General features: G+C 41.6%; 1 protein-coding gene and 1 pseudogene across 3 annotated transcripts in view; one reads left to right on the forward strand and one right to left on the reverse strand.

The window, feature by feature from the left end:
• Positions 1–21,304, reverse strand: part of LOC129408700 (alpha-2,8-sialyltransferase 8F-like) — a 35,731-nt gene that overhangs the window by 1,331 nt on the left and 13,096 nt on the right. For 2 of the 3 annotated variants that reach the window (XM_055153013.1, XM_055153014.1), the window contains 7 exons: positions 20,858–20,923; positions 19,675–19,749; positions 12,967–13,032; positions 11,738–11,812; positions 8,628–8,772; positions 5,603–5,715; positions 5,124–5,216 (listed from right to left, as the gene is read on the reverse strand). In XM_055153013.1, the coding sequence (XP_055008988.1) occupies positions 5,124–5,216; positions 5,603–5,715; positions 8,628–8,772; positions 11,738–11,812; positions 12,967–13,032; positions 19,675–19,749; positions 20,858–20,923 (633 nt within the window). The remainder of the gene's footprint in view (positions 1–5,123; positions 5,217–5,602; positions 5,716–8,627; positions 8,773–11,737; positions 11,813–12,966; positions 13,033–19,674; positions 19,750–20,857; positions 20,924–21,304) is intronic. The other variant, XM_055153015.1, reaches the window with a different exon arrangement.
• Positions 9,130–9,247, forward strand: LOC129408768 (5S ribosomal RNA; annotated as a pseudogene).

Genomic DNA, 21,304 nt, shown 5'->3' on the forward strand with positions numbered 1-21,304 from the left:
GGACAGAGATCGTTGAGGTCATAACGAATGTAGGTGAGGTAGGCACTGGAGGCCCGGTGACTGAGGATCTGAGTTTCGGTCGAATGTGCCTGCACCGATGCGGAAAGAATGGATGGAAAACGAATGGGAAGATATGCCGGAGAGCATAGAACTTATCGGAAATGTCACTGAACCAGAACCTGGAAGCCATCTGCCTGTTTCTGTGAGGAATAGTGGATCGATGGAGGAGGAATCTGAGACGTGACGGAAAGCAAGATATTTTACAAAAGGTTCGCAAGGACTTGGAAGGTGTTTCCCAACTGGTCTGTTATACTCCTGCGGAGAGTGAAGATGAGCGAAGACCATAGAATGTAAGGCAAGATCAGAAGCTTGGGGTGGACAAACAGGTCGAAAACAATTGGTGGTAAGAGTGAATTCGGAACAAGAATCGGAAGGCCCAAGAAGGCTGTGAGGAACATGCATTCGAGGGTCATATCCTCGGACGGCGAATGGTATCTGGAACGAAGAGTGAGGATACGAGGTAGAGGATATCTGAAGCAAGTGGTAAGCATTTAGGAGGGAGACAAGGTTCGGATTTAAGTAGCCCTTAATCAACGTGGAAACGTGGCAGTGAGACAGCGAGAGAGATGGGCAGTCCTTGCTTGAGATCATCTTATAATGAAGTTAACTCCTGAGAGATGCGCCTGGATGGTGGAGACAGAGATGTTACTGGAGTGATGTGAGAAGGCGACAAAACTGCAGGTGGTGCTGACGTCGGAGAACTGAGGGGGAGCTGATGGAGACTGAAAAGAGCTTGAAGCTATTCCACCCATCGGGTAGGTAGAAAGGGAGCTCAGGGCGAGGCTGTCGAGGATAGCGAGTTGCGAGATTGAGACGAGAGGGATGAGAGGGGCGAGAGCGGGGTAGCTTAATTGAAGATCGTGGCCAAAAATGGGGAACTGGAATATGCTGGATGTCCGAGTACAGAGCCAAGCTTTTGTAAAATCGAAGAGAGAGAATCCGCAATGGAGTTTAAGTAACCTGGAATATGAACTAGGTGAGCTTTGAAGGAACTGAGAGATTGAGGAGGAGCGAGACCTTCCCCTGTTGATGATGTGGACTGTGGTGTCGCTGTCGGAATGGATAAGAATGCACCTACTAGACCACTCGTGCCCCCCAAAGAATGGCTGCGATAGCAATGGGGTATATTTCGAACGAGGCGGAAGAGCTGTCAGCTGGTCTAAGAGAGAGGGGCTTGAAGGGCACGTGGAAGCGAACCGCTTTCCTGATAAAACCCTCTGAAACCAACTGAAGGAGCTGCGACGGTGAAAAGCTGGATATTTTCGGGAAAGACACAAAATTCCATTCCAGGAGTCTAGGCAATGCTTCCATAGGCAGTGCTTCCATAGGCGCATGTCGGACGTACGCGCTTCAATCGGTGGTATAATACTGTGAAGGGATTTGACTGATGTGGCTTGCATGAGATGTGAAAGAAGGGCTTGCCCAGAGGAATGGTGCGGATAGCATAGTTAAGGTGACCGAGAAGCACAACGAGCTGTCTCTTGTTGCATGAGGTTGCGAGAATGAGTTGGAGAGGAGCGGGGAGGTTCGCTGGACCTTTTTGGCCACTTGAAATGAGATCGAATTGAGTGTAATGCCGAGAAACTCGATAGTAGTGCAAAGGCCGAGGGTCTTTCCTCTGACTAGGGAACTCCAAGACTGGAGAAGGCTCTGATGTGTGACAATAGGCTGGAACGAGGGGAGAAAGACGCAGGAGTCATGACCAAGATGTCATCTAGGAGGTGTCGGGCGTACGGGAGTTTAAAGTTGCTGATGAGAGTCTGACACAAGGTTTCGGACAAGGAGTCAAAATTCTAGGGCTGCTGTGGCAGGCAAACTTCGGGTGTACAGCGACGTATTAAAACCCTACCCAGAGACTCCGAAGTAACGCCCGGAATCTGGGTGGATGGGCAGGACCTTGAAGGCTCTGGTGATGTCCACTTCAGAGGGCCACGCTCCATGGCCTGCAAAAGGAGTGAGAGATGACGTGATTGCTGGTGGCATACTGCACGGAAAAAACTGAGGCGGGAATGAGACTGCTGATGCTGGGAACGGCTGCGCCGTGAGGGGAGGATAGGTCGATGGTGAGACATCTCTTTCCCAGTGTACTTGCGTGTGGCGATGCCAATGGGGTTGTTGCGGAAGTCTCGAGAGGAAGATGTTTGAATTGGCCGATCATGAACTCTTCGGTGACATCCTTCGTCAGAAGGTTGTCCACAGCGGTGGGATCTGCGAGCAAGGACTGGGGGTTTCTATACGATTGTGAAGTGACAGGTGGAACTTCAATGCCAGGATGAAAACTGTCGCTGAAACCAGCAAACAGAAATTAACGAACCGATCATTAAAATAATTGCAGATCATCCTTCCTCCCTGATAGAGGATGGGGTGTTGCAGGATTGCTCTACTGATGGGTATGACGCGGTGGGGTGGGTTGAGGAAGCGAGGAATCACAGGCGGAGAGGAAGCGGTGGAAGACAGGCGATGAACCACTGGGTTCTTCGAGGCTGGGGTACAATTACGAGAGGGTGTGACCGCTGAGCAAGGAAGCAGGATGGAAGGAAGCTCCATGGAGGCCACACGAGAGAGAGGCATGAGCTGTGAAGATCCTGCAGTAGAGCTCGAAATCCGGGACCCCCCAGTAAGTACCGTGGTTGATTTGCTGGAGCCTGCCTGCCGCTTGGGTAGCAAATAAAACATCACATGTGTGGAACCCGGTCTTGCCGAATTACAGCACGAGATCGAGGACCAATGCCAGGTAGTCATCTAACTCCGTTCTCCGGTTGTCAAAAGCGGAGCGGATTAGGTTGCAATATAAGGAGAAGGTGAAAGCCAATTTGCTGGGGGTGAGATTCTTGGATCGTAAAGGAGTGGTGTGTAGTATAAGCGAGGTGAGGCTCTGGCTGGTTAGTATATCCCGTGGCTGGCTTGCGATAGGAGGGCTGGATTGAATGAGCGAGACTGATGTAATAACCGGTAATAATCAGCTACCGGAGAGATGAGGGAACGAAAATCGAGGGATTGAAAATTGAGGGAACGAAAATCGAGGGAACGAGAGACAAATGATTGATGACGTATATGACACGGTAGAAAAAAACATTTGGCTGTTGGGGAAGGGGAGGGGAAGGGATAGAGCAGAAGAAGGAAATGGATAAGAGTGCTCTGCAGCTTGTAGGGCCTGCAGGGCCATGGGTGCTGCCGAGGATATTGTTGAAGCTGCTGTGGTGACGACAGGTGGAGCACAAGAAGCCATCTGACTGGTAATGGCTGGAATAAGAGAAAATAAAGGAGGGATGTGTGCATGGGGATTTAGTGCAGCCTGCACAGACAGGGATGGGAGAGAGACCCGTTGGTCTAACATAGAGGGAGCAGGCACAGGGGACGAGACAGTCTGTCTGTGGAGGCAGACTGAGAGGCTGGGGGCGCGCCGATGACGTCGGCGGCTGGAGCTGCGCACGTCGGTTGAGAACGAGGAGAGCTGGGAGCCCGGGGGACGGGGCTCGGACCCAATTTAATAGTGAGGGAACAGCTTGGATTTATTATCCTGGTGGCTGGAACCGATGCCTTTCTTCTTCAGTTCCTGCTGGAGGCCAGCCACGGTCCAGCTTCTAATGTCCTACCTGTTGGGAGAAGCCCGCGGGGCCGCCTGCAAGGAAGCGAGCACGTGCGGGAGGACCTGCGCGGTGTAGCGCGGGCGCAGAGTCGAGCTCTGTGGCGGGAGCTCAGGTGACTTCCGAGGGGGCTGCAGTGGAGGCGGTTGAGACTAAGGCTGCGTTCAGACTGCAGCCTGAAGTGACCCAAATCCGATTTTTTTGGCTTCTATGTGACCTGTATCCGATCTTTTAATGACAGTCTGAACGGCACAGATCCGAATTTTTCAAATGCGACCCAGGCCACTTGGATATGTGGTCCTGAATCCGATACATATCCGATCTTTTAACATGCGACTTCAGTCTGAACGGCCAAAGCGCATCCATCCGACCTACACATCATTAACAAGCAATAAACGTCACTATTCTGCGCTGAAGCAGGCGGAAACCGGAACTGTAAAATCGCCAGGTGCTCAATGCTCGCGACCATATTTGGACAACTTCCGTAAACACAGAGCACGCTCGCTGTGGTTGACGCATGGGGTTGACGTCATCGTGTCCTCCAGTGCACATGCGGGACACTTTCGGGCCGTTTACCGTTCACACTGAAGTCACAGACAAGTCGCATTTAATTGGCAATGTGAACGACCTCGCAAAAACATCGGATTTCACAAAAAAATCGGAATTGAGCATTAAGCCCTGCAGTCTGAACGTAGCCTAATAGTGATGAACGCGAGGCCTGGGGCTGCTGCCGGGGAGCGGTGAGAAGGAAGAGGCGAACGAGGGGGAGCAGAGCGAGGATCCCGCTGTCTGCGGAGGAGATTACGACGTGTACGCCCCGGAGAGCGCCGCAATGGAGGCGTGGGGCAGATGGCATTCGAAAGGCCAGAGGAGGTACGCAGGCTTACTGCTTGGACCTCGGAGCAACTGAGGAGCGTCATGAATGTTTCCTGCTCGTGGCTCTCCAGGAACCATTTTTGTAGAACTGCTGCGAGTGTAAGGAGATGGCGGACCCGTATCAGACGGGTTAATGATCAGCTCATGAAGCGTGTCTCGTGCTCTGTCGAGTTAGCCGACACAAACTGCGATGATGGGAAAGGCTGCTACATATAGGCTTCTGGGAAATTAGAGGCGTGGTCGAGGTGAGTGCTGGTTCGCTGGTGAGAGGAGAGGGCGGCTGAGGTGTGGTCCTGCTCCTGAACCTCAGTTAATCATATTAACTACATTTTTTGAAAAGAATTGTCATTTCTGGAATTCACACTTCACTATCACTTTTGTGATTGGTTAATTCCACCTGTCACTCACTCAAAACATGATGGAGGTGGGCCCATGGGATTGGCAGTCTCACTTATGCCAGTCTGCCTCAGGACAGCAGTGGCTAGAAGTATCTTAGCACCACCAAGTGTATACTGACTGAAAGCTTTTTTGGTAACATTACATAAGAAAAAAGATTAAATAAAATGTGACTGTAATAATCACAAAAGTGTGTTCACTCACTTCTCTGTAAATATACTGGGGTTTGCTGTTACTATGTCTGTCTTGTTGCCCACATGTTTCCTGTGGTCATTTTCTAAAGGAGGGAGGTTACATCTGAAAAGTAAAAGAAGAAAATAATCTGAATTTTTTTTTATTCTTAAATATGAATAATTTATGTTTTAACCCTCTCAGGCTCAAATAAATTTTTAGTATCAGGAAAAATCTGATATTTGGGGAAAATTATAATATGGGGTAGTAATATACAATCCTGACTTTTTTATCCTTTGTGAACAAAAAAAGTATTTTGCACTTCTGGCAGGCCGTTTGCGTGGAGCCATTCTTGCACAGTCTGCATCGTCCACGTTTATCAGCATGGATGGGAGAAAAGGCTCCTGAGTAAAAAAACCTCATAAAATATGGATGTGGAGTAAGTAGGTAATTGGAATTTAGCTGTTGCAAATCTGCAACACCTGCCTGGAGAGGGTTGAAGATGTGCTTACCTGATCACAAATTGGGTGGAGTCTATGGCCTCTCCACAGCTGCTATTGGCCAGAATCCCTCCATTCCCAACAACAGCACATGTGTCCAGACTTTTGTTGGAAAAAGGGTTGCCCTACAGATAACAACAAAAAAGAATTACAATTTCAATATTTTTTCACTCAACATATGGTGAGGTATTTTTAATCAAACCCTATTTGAACAATTTTAGGACATTTAATAATTAAATAAATTTTATTTAATAAAATGTAATTTTAGTTTGTTGGTCAGGTGGTTTCAATAATGTGTTAACCATTATTTTAAAGTAGTTTTTTGTGTTTTTATGAACTCAAATGCCATATATTTTTAGTAAATCTACTCATTCACACATGTTTGAGTAACATTTCATTATTAGTCTGTCTACATCTCCTACATCTCTAGTGAATGTGTTTAAAAACACAGTGGAGCACACAGGGGAACAGAGTGTTTTCTGTTTGTAAGAAGAACTCAGCCTAAATATGCATGATACTTTGAAAACATGTTTAGAATTATCTGCAGTGCAATACCATCTGATATAGTAGCCAGGTTGTTTTTGGGGGGGTGGAGATGTTGAAGCAATATTTGGTCATATTTACCTTGAGATATCTGTGCCCTGTCCAAACAAACCAGCATGTTTTTGTGGGGGGCAGCGCTCAGTAAAAGTGTGATCCTCTTACCAAAAATAAACTGCACAAGGTTTTGTGTATCAGACCACATGTGAGCAGAAAGTTCACCTGCTTGACCCTCAACAGGAAGGAAGAGTACCAAAGAGAAAACTACTACTACTTTTACTACTACTATGAACCTATGTCTACCGTCCCAATACTAACAACCACTATACCAGGCTACCACTGACATTTCTAATACTCCTGGAAACCTCATTCCTTCTATCACAATTTGAAGTACACAATTACTAGTACCACCACTTGGATTGGACTTATACTATAAGTACTACTACTACAAGCCTACTACTTTTACTACCATTACTACCATCCTCACTTCTACTACTGTTACTATGACTTCCACAGAACTATCTTTCTCTCATTGTGTCCTCTCCTCCTATAAGTATTTCATCTATTTCTGTATATTAAAAATGGTAGAGTACATAAGAATTTCACTACATTGTACTGCATGTATGTGTTTAAACCAGTCATACTGGCTTGTCAAAGCCTGATCTTATCAGATCTCAGAAGCTAAGCCGTACCTGGATTGTGCTTGGATGGGAGACAACTGGGAACACCAGGTACCACAGTGGGGCGCCAGTGTCAAAAACTCATTGTGTCCTTAGGCAAGACACTTCACCCACATTACATAGAATCAAAGTGGTATAATGGTGGTGGTCGAAGGGGCAGAGTGGCAGCCTTGCTTCCATCAGCCTGCTGCAGGACAGCTGTGGCTACACTAGTGTAACCGGGTGAGTAGTTTTCCTACCGTGGTGCGTCCGTGAATGCATCCACCTGCGCGTCGCTGTGTGTGGCTCCCAGCGTCACTGATTAACGATTAGAAAAGGCTGCGCACGCCGTAGTGTGGCAGTTGGGGCTTTTGGTGGCTTGTGAACACGGCATGTGTAAGTACCGGAGTTGTTCTTTCAATGTTTCTCTTAGAATTTAATGTGATGTTTCTGGTTACTACGTTTAAAGGCGTGTGTCATCTGGATCAGGCGGTGGTGACGGCGGCCACTCCTAACACGCCCCTGGCCCCATGTAGGGTACTCTCCTAAAATCCAGGTAGAGGCTCTGAGTGGTGTATGTTTGGGGGTGGTGGCATTTGATGGCATGTGTTGGTAATCAGTGTCTTTCTGTGTGGCAGATTACTCTGCTGCTGTTTGTTTCTGCTCTCAGATTCTCTTGATATTGTCTCGTAAATCTCAAGTTCTCTCGCAAAGTATGATTCCATAGTTCCTTTTATCTGTACAGTTAGTGTACTTGCTATAGTGTATATTTATTGGCTGGGGCGGCTTGTGCAATGGTGCAATGTAGTAGCACCTTGCACTTTAAAACCTCTAAAGTCGCAGCACTTAAGACCACGCACCTAGCACTTTAAATCTAAAAGAAATATTCTACAGCACCTTTTTTAATGTGTACTTTTTAAAATGTGTAAAATGAACTGTTTTAATATTGTTAACTAAACTAAAATAAAGAATTTTTTTTTCTCCACTATTTACTGCCTTTGTTCTATGTTTTAGCCAGACTTACCTGTGTTATAATTAAATACATGAAAGTGCTGCTACACTAGTATCTTACCATCACCGAGTGTGGAGTAAAATGAAGACTGCTCTGTAAAGTGCTTTGGGGGTCATGAAAGATGCTGTATAAAGGCAGTGATTAATACATTAAATAAATTATAAATTAAATTAATAAAAACTATTATATTACCACCACCTCACTGGAACTCCTGCTACCACTAACCTACTACTTCTATCTACTACTTGTATTACTGGTTGTTATGTTTACTGTATTTGATTGTCTTATGTTTATTGTTTGCTAAATTACCCCATCTAGTGGTCACTTTAATTTACTCCTGTAGTAATAATTGTCGAAGAAGAACGTTAGACAGGAAGTTGTTGTTCAGGCCCATGGATCTATTAAAATTCAGGTCTCACTCCAGTAAAATGGCGGCCCTTCTGTTCTGGTGTTTCTTTTTGATGTTTGTTTAAGCATCGTCTGTGAGTAGTACATGGTGAAACATGATTGTACACCTTTGGTATTGTCTTTTGAGTTTGAAATGTCCGAGTTAGCACATTTTTGTAACTGTCTGTTACTTTAGTTGTTAGTGCTCTTTATAATTTGTAAATTATTTGGCACTGATATTAATGGATATTTCTGTGTGTGTTTGTTGTTGTATTTTCACGAGAGAAAAAGAACCAGTAAATTACACCAAAGCCAGCTGCTGTCTGTGAAGTTTCTTCTGGGTCTCCGTTTAGCTGTTTGGATAGTTAGTGCAGCATCTAGCGAGGCCATTTACAGTGGCAGTACCACTAGTACTCCTACCAATAGTACTGCTCCACACCTTTAGGAAAGTGTTGAACAGGTCCTGGTTGACATGTATGCTTTTGTTCTTCTGTCCGTCACAAACAAGTTTTGTTCCCAGCGGAGTGTTGGTCTGTGTGACGATGGACTTATGAAAACCATTGCACCTGGAGCTCAGCTGAGACCTGTGGACGACAGAGAAACAAATGTGACCAAGGCTAATAGGCAGAGGGATGTAGAGTAGTCAAAGATTTTACTCAGTTTGAGGTACGTTATTTTAAAATAATATTACCCAAGAAGTAGTAGAGTTAAAAGGTATTTTGGACAAACTACAATTCAAGTAAGAGTAACTTAAAGAGCAACTCTGGGATATTCTGAAGTTAATGTAATTTGAATACTAATAATAATATTAATACTAATAGTAATAATAATGATAATACACAAAATCTGGTATTTTTATAGAATAGACAAAAAAGAGAAAAACAATATGAAGAAGTGCAAAAATCACAAATGTTCAAATAACTTCATAATGTCAATATAAAGTTTGTGGCCATACCGGCTTGTAAAAGCCTGATCCCGTCAGATCTCAGAAGCTAAGCAAGGCCAGGCCTGGTTAGTACTTGGATGGCAGACCACTGGGAAAATCAGGTGCCACAGTCGGGCGCCAGTGGGAATAACTGTCGTTGTGTCCTTAGTAGGGATGGGCATGATTAGTCGATTAATCGATAATTGATCATTAAGAATTTCATCGATTACGTACATTTTAATCAACAAACCGAATGTAGGTTGCTGTGTGTAGCGTGACCAAACAGGGGTCCGTACATGTAGCTCTCTGCACTCAGAAGGAGCGAGCAAACACAAACAGTCGGTAAGTCTGCAACGTACCGAAGTGCATCTGCGTATTTAACGATGATTTGTACAAGAAATTCCACACTTTCCGTTGCGTTCGGGACAAGTGTGAGGCCATGTGTACAGTGAACAAAGCAGCACATATGTTTCGGTGTCCAGTGGGAAAAAGCTTTGCCAGGTGAGAGTCGCGCAATGTCGATGAGGAGTCCCCACCTCCCACCCCCCGTACGGTGTCCTGGTTTTGACAAACACAAATATGGTCACACTAACCTGTATTCCACTGAGTCATGTCTATTAATCCGACAGAAGTTGACCACATCAGCGCACAAGAGTATTTTTAATCTTCGCTTAGTTTATGCAAATTAGCGATGCGGTTTTAAGTTTCGTTTCTGTGAGAGTTGCGCAAAACTGAATTAAACACATTGCAATAAACAGGCTGATGTGGCTCTAGAGTGGTTACGGTTTATTTGTCGTAAAGTTGAATTTATTTATGTAGATTAGGAGTGCAGATAGTAATAATAATGATGATCATTTTAATATAAAATCGTTAACGATTAATCGATAATCGATCGTTAATTCTCTCGACAATCGATTCAGAAAATTTCATCAAATGCCCATCCCTAGTCCTTAGGCAAGGCACTTCAACCACATTACCGAGTATGAAAATGCTGTGTGTGTGTGAGTGGTGGTGGTGGTGGTCGGAGGGACCGATGGCGAAAATTGGCATGGCAGCCGCTCTTCTGTCAGTCTGCCCCAGGGCAGCTGTGGCTACAATAGTAGCTTCAAAAGAAACAGAAAACGCACACCAAAATTCTTGTAGAGGTGCAAATGCAAGAAGCAGCCAGACAAAAGTGAAAAAATGCATAGCACACTCACATGGCCGATGTCCAAAATCTTATTTATTTTCATTTTCAAAATAACGTTTTAAAATAGATAAGCTTTTGGACATCAGACATCTGCTATGCATTTTTTCACTTTTACAATAGTAGCTTACCATCACCAGGTATAGAATGAATGAATAATGCTGAATAACGCCCTGTAAAGCATCTTTGTGACAAAAATGTCTGTGAAAAGCTCTATATAAATAAAGACTAACTTAAAGTTGTCACATGTAGACTTACTCACAGTTTACTCAAGGACGAGTGCTTTTAATGCAATACAATTTTTTCTGAATTAAGAGTCAAAGTATGCTACTAGAAAAGTACTTACTTATGGTAAGTAAATGTGAGGTACCCACCTGTTCACGTTATATAATTTAATGATGATCTATTTTCAGATGGAGGGCAGGGCCTATTTAACTCCTCAAACTTCCTATTTAACTCTTATGGTTTAAGGTCCTGATAGCAATGTAATCCTGTTTTTGACTGAAATTTCCAAAGCCACTGTGAAAAGAGTAATTTCACTCACTTATGCTGACAGAGGCCTTCATGCCAGTTTTTATTTCAGTAATATTAACCATAAATCAGCAAATCAATAATGTTACAGTTTCACATTTGTTTATTTTATTTGAGACGGGGACAGTGCACAATTTTTCATTAACCTTAACTGTGTCCTCCTGCTCAATTTTAAACTTTATTTTTAAAATTTTAAACTTAGAATAAAAGTTTAAAATAGGATAAAGGTGCAATGTGTAACTTCTCTGGTGGAGGGTCCATCAAATGCTTTTCTCCATGGAGATGTTATTGGTTTGTCTGGAATGTTTCACAGTATGGTATTAAACCTTTCTATCTCCATGGAGACCAAACCAGACCAAGTTACAGGTCAGGTTTGCGGAGAGGCGACCCTGCTCACAGTCAGAATGCCTGTTTTTTTTAGGTATTTTTGAGATATAAAACCACCTGTAATTGAATAAATGTAAGGCAGAGCTGTTTAATGTCATACTGAGGAACTTTCCAGACAGAACAGTGAGAAACAGGCACATGACAGACACCCAACCAAAAAGTTACAGAGTATGCCTTTAAAACTAGACACATAAGAAGGGATTTGAAAATAGAGTTGGCCTGGAGCATTACATCACCAAAGCAACAGGAACAATGGCTGCAGTGAACAAGGGTCAAAGGTGAGAAACAAGATTTGAGCAACAAATAAATACCAACAGTCCCTTTGATTAGCTCTCATTTGATTATAGCCTTTATAATTAGACTTTTCTCAAATGAGGTCAGGTAGCTCTGTAATCCTGATGAGTCAGATACATAGTGGTTTTGTGTTTTGTTCCTTAAAATCACTGTTTCCACTTCTGCTTCCATTTAGTACAAGTACAGGGAAGAGTCTGTAAATAGCAGAAGCACGGCTGAGTTGTACCTGAATTTAATGAAGTTGTCCTCTTGTTTTTTCCAAGTCGGAGAATAATTTTTCACCACTTTAGCGATGATTTCACTGTGAACAAGACAAGAATCAAATCATGTAATTTCATAATGACGTTACAGAGGAGGATTATTAGGTTTTCGTAGCGTTCACATCTATGCTGTCATGCTGAATGCAATTTTAAATTAGTCAAGATATAAATTGAACTGCTCCAAGTATGTTTTTGCAATGTTACAGCATAAATTGTTGGCAATTTCAACCTCATTATACGGACTTTGTTTCCTTGGGCAAGACACTTCATGCATTGTCTTGCCTAGTATGAATGTGGTGTGTGTGAGTGATTGATGGTAGCTGAAAGGGCCATTGGCACAGATTGGCAGCTTTGCTTTTGTCAATCTACCCCAGGGCAGATGTGACTACAACAGCACCGCCAAATGTGGAGTGAATAAATAATACAGTGAACACAGGAAAAAGTGGAATGTTAAAATTGACTCTTCCAGAATCAATTTGAACATTTTCTCAGGGTTTATATGAGTTTATATGAGTTAATTTAACATTTTTGGAAATATTATCAAAGTAAGACTTGACCAAAGTTCCTGTTTAACCCCAAAATCAAGAGTTATATTAATGTTTTGAGAGTAAATGGATAACGTTTTGTAGGGTTATCCTAATTTAGCCAAACAACACACAGAAGTGTTTTATTTTTACACTTTGTTTTAGTTAATTTAAGATGAAATTATGTATAAAACTGGTCTTCTCTTGTGGGAGTGAAGTAGTGGGTGGGAGGAGCCAAATGATCACTAACGGAAGTTGAATTTAACTTTCAAATAGTTTCAGAAAACACTTTATGTGTTAAAAACAAATCTGAAATATTTTACCCTGAAATTTTAACCCTCCAGTATTGTAGTGGGACAAGCACATTTTTCTCAAATATATTGTATTACAGTCAAAAGATGTTTACTGGGTGCTGTTCACATCTAATTAGAAAGTATTTTATTGTCAGGAAGTGCATATTAGCATTCTAGTTATTGTTAGCTTTCCCTGCCCCTGAAAGCTGTGGTGAATAATTAAGATGCTGTAATATGGCCAACTGTTTCAAATAAATGTCAGTTTCTCATGTTTTTTAAGACAATCAGAATCAAGCACAGTGACTTTAAGTACATTAAAAGGTCCTGTTTAAATCCAAGCTATTATTATTTTGCATAAGATGTCTCAAGTTGAAGTACCTGCAGCCACCACAGTTGTCAGTGTCAGAGTTCTTTTGTGAAGAGGGTCTCCGAGGCTCAATTTTACTGCAGAGAAAGAAAGAGAAGAAGGGAAGGGGAGAGAGAGAGAGAGAGAGAGGTCAGATAAAACGATCATCTCATTACATAGGCCTGGAATCCGTGTATCATTCGTTCATTCGTTTTTCAATATAAAACCAAAAATAAGAAAACGAAAAAACAACAGTTTTCTTCGTTATTTGTCTCCAAAACCAAAATGAAAAAACGGATAACGATTCGTTTTTTTCAGTTTTCGATTTTTTGTTTACATGAAGAATGGAAAAAACAGATAACGGCCGTTTCCCGTTTACGTGACTTCCGTGACTGCGATGCCGGACTTTTGCACCGCATACGGACTGAACCGGAACTGATCCAGGTCCGAGACCAGAGCGGGACTGAGACCGGGACCAGACCGGGACCAGAGCGGGACTGAGACCGGGACCAGACCGGGACCAGGGCGGACTCCGAGCTTTGACTCCGAGCCTCCACGGGGTCCGAGCCTCAGCTTCGAGCTCCGGCCCTGCCGTGGGCTCTGAGCCTCTGGTCTGGTCCCGGTCTTGTCTCGGTCTCGGTCTCAGGCCCGCTCTGGTCCCGCTCTGGTCCCAGTCTCACCGCATACGGACTGAATCAGGACGGATCCAGGTCCGAGACCAGACCGAGCTGCTCTGGTCCTCCGCGCTCAAGAACCGCGGCTGGTTCCGAGGTGGTGCAAAGCCTCCGACTGACGCATTCACACCAATGAAAATGAATCGAACTAAGAGCTTTTTGTTCAAATGGACCAGGTCCGGGACCAGACCGGGACCAGAGCGGGCCTGAGACCAAGACCGAGACAAGACCAGGACCAGACCGGGACCAGACCGGAGGCTCAGAGCCCACGACAGGGCCGGAGCTCGAAGCTGAGGCTTCGGACCCCGTGGAGGCTCGGAGTCAAAGCTCGGAGTCCGTCCCCTGGTCCCGGTCTGGTCCCGGTCTCAGTGTCTCACGCTCTGGTCCTGGTCTGGTTCCGGTCTCAGTCCCGCTCTGGTCTCGGTCTCAGTCCCGCTCTGGTCCCGGTCTGGTTCCGGTCTCAGTCCCGCTCTGGTCCCGGTCTGGTTCCGGTCTCAGTCTCCGCTCTGGTTCCGGTCTCAGTCCCGCTCTGGTCCCGGTCTGGTTCCGGTCTCAGTCCCGCTCTGGTCCCGGTCTCAGTCCCGCTCTGGTCTCGGACCTGGATCAGTTCCGGTTCAGTCCGTATGCGGTGCAAAAGCAGTGCAAAAGTTCCGGCATCGCAGTCACGGAAGTCACGTAAACGGGAAACGGCCGTTATCCGTTTTTTCCATTCTTCATTTAAACACAAAATCGAAAACTGAAAAAACGAATCGTTATCCGTTTTTTTTATTTTGGTTTTGGAGACAAATAACGAAGAAAACTGTTGTTTTTTCGTTTTCTTATTTTTGGTTTTATATTGAAAAACGAATGAACGAATGATACAAGGATTGCCTGGCTCCAGTTCCTGTTCATCATGACTTGTCCATTGTTTACATCTGAGCTGAGGGGAAAATGTTATCTGACAGAACAGCAGACATTCAACTCAATATTTATTACATTAACTCACTTTTGCTTCTTAGCATCAGAGGGAAATCATAGATTTAAGAGTCAAAGTATGCTGAATTAAGAATCAAAGTATGCTTCTAGAAAAGTACTTACTTATGGTAAGTAAATGTGAGGTACCCACATGTTTGTTTGTTTGTTTTTTATTTAGATCCCCATTAGCTACTGAAAAACAGCAACTACTCTTTCTGGGGTCAGTAACATTCTATAAATGCCTTTTTCTGCAGGAAAACTGGATGTATATGCACCATATTTGCACTAACAATGAAAGGTATATATATACACATACATATACACACAGACACACATACATATACATATACGCACATATACACACATATATATACACACATACATGACATACACATATACATCTACATTATTATTTTCTATCTCATTAATCCAGTCATCAGTCATTTGAGCTAACGCTGATGTTGTGGAATGCCCTTTTTTATAAGCATGCTGGCACACTAAATTTAATCCATTTTTACAGAAATATACATTAATTTGATCATAAACAATTCTCTCCATTATTTTACTCAAAATTGGTAGAATACTTATAGGATGACTATTCTTTCTGGAAAAAGGCTCCTTACTATTTTTTGGGAGTGCCATAATTTTAGCCTTTTTCCATTCTGCAGGACAGATACACCTTTCTAAACTTAGATTAATTATGTAACATATGGGTATAGCAATTATATCACACACCAATTGTAGCAACTTTACATCAAGTTCATCTATACCTGGAGGTTTTAATTTAATTAATTTTAACACATTAGCTACAGTAGTTGTATTTACTTTATTAAATTTAAATTTACATGATTTATTTAGCATAATTTTATTTTTGATTATTGAACATGATAGCAGACTCTTTGGCCTAGAAATCATGTTTTTCCATAAATTTAGAATTTTATTCTTGAAATAATCACTTAAATAATTAGCAATATCAACTGGCTTAGTCAAAAAAGAGTCCTCTACTTCCAAATATGTTAGAGCAGATTTTATCTTCCGTCTCATTAATTCATTTAGTGTATTCCTTATTTTATTGCTGTCAGATTTTACATGGAAAAATTTATTTCCATAATAAGCCCGTTTCTTTAATCTATTTAATTTGGTCACATAATTTCTCAGCTTCTTGTACCTGTCCCACACTTCACTGTTGTCTGATGAGATAGCTTCAGCTTTTAGATCATTTCTTTGCTTCATGTACCCTGTAAGTTCAGGATCTAACCAGGGAGAAGCAGTGTTTCCTACGGTCATCTTTCTCAGTGGAGCATGTTTATTGATAATTGACATTATTAACCTGTTACCACCCGCCTCATTTTGGTGTGTGCACAATGGTAAGACATACCCAAATGTCATAGCTTATTAAAAAGAAAACCTTAGAACCCACGTGCTTGTGTGAGGCACCATTTTAAAGCTTAGGCCTTCTAGTTTCTGTAGATATGTATATGAAGACTGTGAGTGCTGCCTAACCTACAGTACAGTCAATTAAAATTGAAAAAAAAAAAAATTTTTTTTGCTTCGAAAAAAAAAATTTAGAAAAAAATAAAGGCTTTAGCTTGGTCATACTTCATACTAGGCATTTGTGACTCACTACACTCATTGTTCAAGTTGTTGGCAACAACTGTGTAGAATTTCAGATCTCTAGGACAAAGGGTTTTGATGCTGTGAGCCTTTGTGTAAACAAAATGACAATTCGGCACAAGATTGCCAAATTTGTGCCAAAATAATAATAATAATATAATAATAATAATACTTATTATTATAATACTAATTCTTCTGAGCTTTAGGCATGTCTTCTCTAGAAAAAAAAAACTAAAAGTAGCCAAAATTGTCTTCCAACTGGCAGTTCTGCAATCAATGGCACCTGCCACACTGCTCTCTGTGTCTCACTCATGGTCTCTCGGCTGCGCGTATAAACACCGCGTCCGTTTCAAATACTATCTGCATGTCCCACCCATCGTTTGAAAGCTCTGGTGATAGGCTAAAACAATATGTCAATCACTTTCTGGAAGATCCAATGACTGAAGAGATTTCCCGTAAACAAACTGATGACGCGTGCGTAAAGCCAGGAAGTACGTGAGTGCGTTAGCTTCTTCAGCGGCTTGTCCCACCTAAACCCCGCCACCTACAACAGCGGGGAGGGTCTCATTTTGAAGCTAAGAGTGTGAGGAAAACAAGCGTACCCAAGAGCGGGAGAGAAAGGGAAGTGAGAGCGGGAGAAGAGGCGGAGAAGAGACATAATATTTTCATTCACGGATTCATCCACTCATACGGACGACGGTTTTCTGGATTATTCCCCCACATGGAATTATTTTTTGGAAAAAACACTTGATATTCTTTTTCTGTGGATTATTACGGATTTATTGAGTACAACTTTTCATGGATTGAACACGTTTTGGACCGACAGAACCGGCTCAAAGGTAAGAAACGCGTATCTTATTCTTTGTTTATGATGTGAATTTTTAAGTTATAGCGTTTTGGGCTCGTTGTACGGCATAAAATGAATGATATGGTTGTTTTATTGATAAATTAAGCTTTCAAACGATGTATGGCATGCCAGTAGTGAAAACAATAATGAAGGTGAATATACAGAGTGAACATTTTTGTTGGAAAATCGCCCGCCGGCGGGCGGGTGGATTAGTAAAAGCCTCCAATGCTCTATCTGGATCATCCTCCAATAATACTTGTGACCAGTCAACATTTCTGACCTCTTCCACATAACTCGTTTCATCAAATCTTTTAAATATCCGTTTAATAATAATATTCTGCCCTGATCTGGGGACTTTGGTATTTCGGTTAATTATAATTAAATTATGATCACTAAACCCAACACAAACTGAAATCATTTTAGAGCATAAATCTGATGAATTTGTAAACATTAAATCAATACATGTGGCAATTTGTGTCCCTTAAGCTGTGTAAAAGACTCTACTTGGTTTTGTTACGACTTGTGCCAAATTACAAGTGTCTGTAATAGATAAGAGCTTATTTTTCAAAGAACAATTTTTTAAACTCCAATCAATATTTAAGTCACCTAAAAAAATAAATCTCCTTATTTAGGTCACATACTTTATCTAACATATAACATATACGATCTAAGCAAACTATTGGAGCATTTGGAGGCCTATAACAGCAACCAATAAGAACGGACTTGATATGAGGCAACTGCATTTCCAACCACAAAGCTTCAACATCAATACACCCAAGATCAGACCTAGTCTTTACTGGTATCGGATCCTGAACATAAAATGCCACTCCATCCCCATTTATATATCTGTCATACCTATAAAAATGGTAGCCATTTACATGCACAAAGGAGTTATCAATCGTTGCATCCAAATGTGTTTCAGATATAGCCAAAATATGCAAATTATAATTTTCCAAAATTCCTGAAATCTCCTGAACCTTATTCCTTAAGCTACAGATATTCAGATGGGCTATTTTTAATCCTTTATTTGATACTACATTATCTCTTACCATAACATATTATACTTATATACCTTTAAATCAGACCTTTCACAATTGTAGAGCTATAAAATTAACAAAAAAGAAACACAAATAAGACGGACAAGACAGGCACTCTTTCCTTCACAAAAACATACACATAACACATGCACACATAGACATACAAGGACATACAAACATACAACAAAGACATACACACATGTACCCCCCAAAGTAAGAAAAATAATTCAGCATTTCCCATTATATCCATTAACCAGTCCCAAAGTAAACTGAGTGGCTCCGATCATCAGTCCTGTCAAGTCCGCATAGTCGTTAACATAGCAATGACGCGATGACGTAATCACTGTGCGACTTTGTTATTGTTCATCACGCCTGTACAGTTCACCATTCACATACAGTTTATCGACTATAAGGTGGACTTTCTGCCCTTTTTGCCTAAAAGACTTTTTAATAGGCTGTGTTCATGTTATATAATTTAATTTTGCCCATAGTGTCTGTGTACACTGGTGTGTGAATGTGTCTGTGAATGGGTGAGTGGTTCCTTGTTGTAAAGCACTTTGAGAGGCTTGAAGGTGGAAAAGCGCTATAGAAAAATGTGACCATTTACCATGATGATCTATTTTCAGATGGAGGGCAGGGCCTATTTAACTCCTCAAACTTCCTATTTAACTCTTATGGTTTAAGGTCCTGATAGCAATGTAATCCTGTTTTTGACTGAACTTTCCAAAGCCACTGTGAAAAGAGTAATTTCACTCACTTATGCTGACAGAGGCCTTCATGCCAGTTTTTATTTCAGTAATATTAACCATAAATCAGCAAATCGATAATGTTACAGTTTCACATATGTTTATTTTATTTGAGACAGGGACAGTGCACAATTTTAAACTTTATTTTTAATTTTAAACTTGGAATAAAAGTTTAAAATAGGATAAAGGTGCAATGTGTAACTTCTCTGGTGGAGGGTCCATCAAATGCTTTTCTCCATGGAGATGTTATTGGTTTGTCTGGAATGTTTCACAGTATGGTATTAAACCTTTCTATCTCCATGGAGACCAAACCAGACCAAGTTACAGGTCAGGTTTGCGGAGAGGCGACCCTGCTCACAGTCAGAATGCCTGTTTTTTTAGGTATTTTTGAGCTATAAAACCACCTGTAATTGAATAAATGTAAGGCAGAGCTGTTTAATGTCATACTGAGGAACTTTCCAGACAGAACAGTGAGAAACAGGCACATGACAGACACCCAACCAAAAAGTTACAGAGTATGCCTTTTAAAACTAGACACATAAGAAGGGATTTGAAAATGGAGTTGGCCTGGAGCATTACATCACCAAAACAACAGGAACAATGGCTGCAGTGAACAGGGGTCAAAGGTGAGAAACAAGATTTGAGCAACAAATAAATACCAACAGTCCCTTTGATTAGCTCTCATTTGATTATAGCCTTTATAATTAGACTTTTCTCAAATGAGGTCAGGTAGCTCTGTAATCCTGATGAGTCAGATACATAGTGGTTTTGTGTTTTGTTCCTTAAAATCACAGTTTCCACTTCTGCTTCCATTTAGTACAAGTACAGGGAAGAGTCTGTAAATAGCAGAAGCACGGTTGAGTTGTACCTGAATTTAATGAAGTTGTCCTCTTGTTTTTTCCAGGCCAAAGAATAATTTTTCACCACTTTAGCGATGATTTCACTGTGAACAAGACAAGAATCAAATCATGTAATTTCATAATGACGTTACAGAGGAGGATTATTAGGTTTTCGTAGCGTTCACATCTATGCTGTCATGCTGAATGCAATTTTAAATTAGTCAAGATATAAATTTAACTGCTCCAAGTATGTTTTTGCAATGTTACAGCATAAATTGTTGGCAATTTCAAACTCATTATACTGACTTTGTTTCCTTGGGCAAGACACTTCATGCATTGTCTTGCCTAGTATGAATGTGGTGTGTGTGAGTGATTGATGGTAGCTGAAAGGGCCATTGGCACAGATTGGCAGCCTCACTTTTGTCAACCTACGCCAGGGCAGATGTGACTACAACAGCACCGCCAAATGTGGAGTGAATAAATAATACAGTGAACACAGGAAAAAGTGGAGTGTTAAAATTGACTCTCCCAGAATCAATTTGAACATTTTCTCAGGGTTTATATGAGTTTATATGAGTTAATTTAACATTTTTGGAAATATTATCAAAGTAAGACTTGACCAAAGTTCCTGTTTAACCCCAAAATCAAGAGTTATATTAATGTTATGAGAGTAAATGGATAACATTTTGTAGGATTATCCTGAATTAGCTATTAGCTTGTGGGAGTGAAGTATTGAGTGGGAGGAGCCAAATTATCACTAACGGAAGTTGAATTTAACTCTCAATTAGTTTCAGAAAACAATTTTTGTGTTAAAAACAAATCTGAAGTACTTTACCCTGAAATTTGAACCCTCCAGGTTTTGCTGTGTAAAACCATTAAAGACGTATTTGAGAAAAATGTGCTTGTCCCACTACAGATATATTGTACTGAAGTCAAAAGATGTTTACTGGGTGCTGTTCACATCTAATTAGAAAGTATTTTATTGTCAGGAAGTGCATATTAGCATTCTAGTTATTGTTAGCTTTCCCTGCCCCTGAAAGCTGTGGTGAATAATTAAGATGCTGTAATATGGCCAACTGTTTCAAATAAATTTCAGTTTCTCATGGTTTTTAAGACAATCAGAATCAAGTACAGTGACTTTAAGTACATTAAAAGGTCCTGTTTAAATCCAAGCTATTATTATTTTGCATAAGATGTCTCAAGTTGAAGTACCTGCAGCCACCACAGTTGTCAGTGTCAGAGTTCTTTTGTGAAGAGGGTCTCCGAGGCTCAATTTTACTGCAGAGAAAGAAAGAGAAGAAGGGAAGGGGAGAGAGAGAGAGAGAGAGAGGTCAGATAAAACGATCATCTCATTACATAGGCCTGGCTCCAGTTCCTGTTCATCATGACTTGTCCATTATTTACATCTGAGCTGAGGGGAAAATGTTATCTGACAGAACAGCAGACATTCAACTCAATATTTATTTCATTAAGAACTCACTTCTGCTTCTTAGCATCAGAGGGAAACCATAGATGTAGAAAACTGGCATGGTATATTTATCCAAAAGAACATCAGATTCAAAGAGGACTTTTCAAAAAGAAAATTGTGAAGCCCGGGCTTTGGCCTGCTATGGAGGAAGCACGCCGCAGAGGATGAAGAGCCTTCTTAAAGTAGGGACA

The sequence above is a fragment of the Boleophthalmus pectinirostris genome, unplaced genomic scaffold (genome assembly GCF_026225935.1).
Source record: "Boleophthalmus pectinirostris isolate CB_2022bp ecotype Guang Dong unplaced genomic scaffold, ASM2622593v1 HiC_scaffold_17, whole genome shotgun sequence".
Classification (NCBI taxonomy): domain Eukaryota; kingdom Metazoa; phylum Chordata; class Actinopteri; order Gobiiformes; family Gobiidae; genus Boleophthalmus; species Boleophthalmus pectinirostris.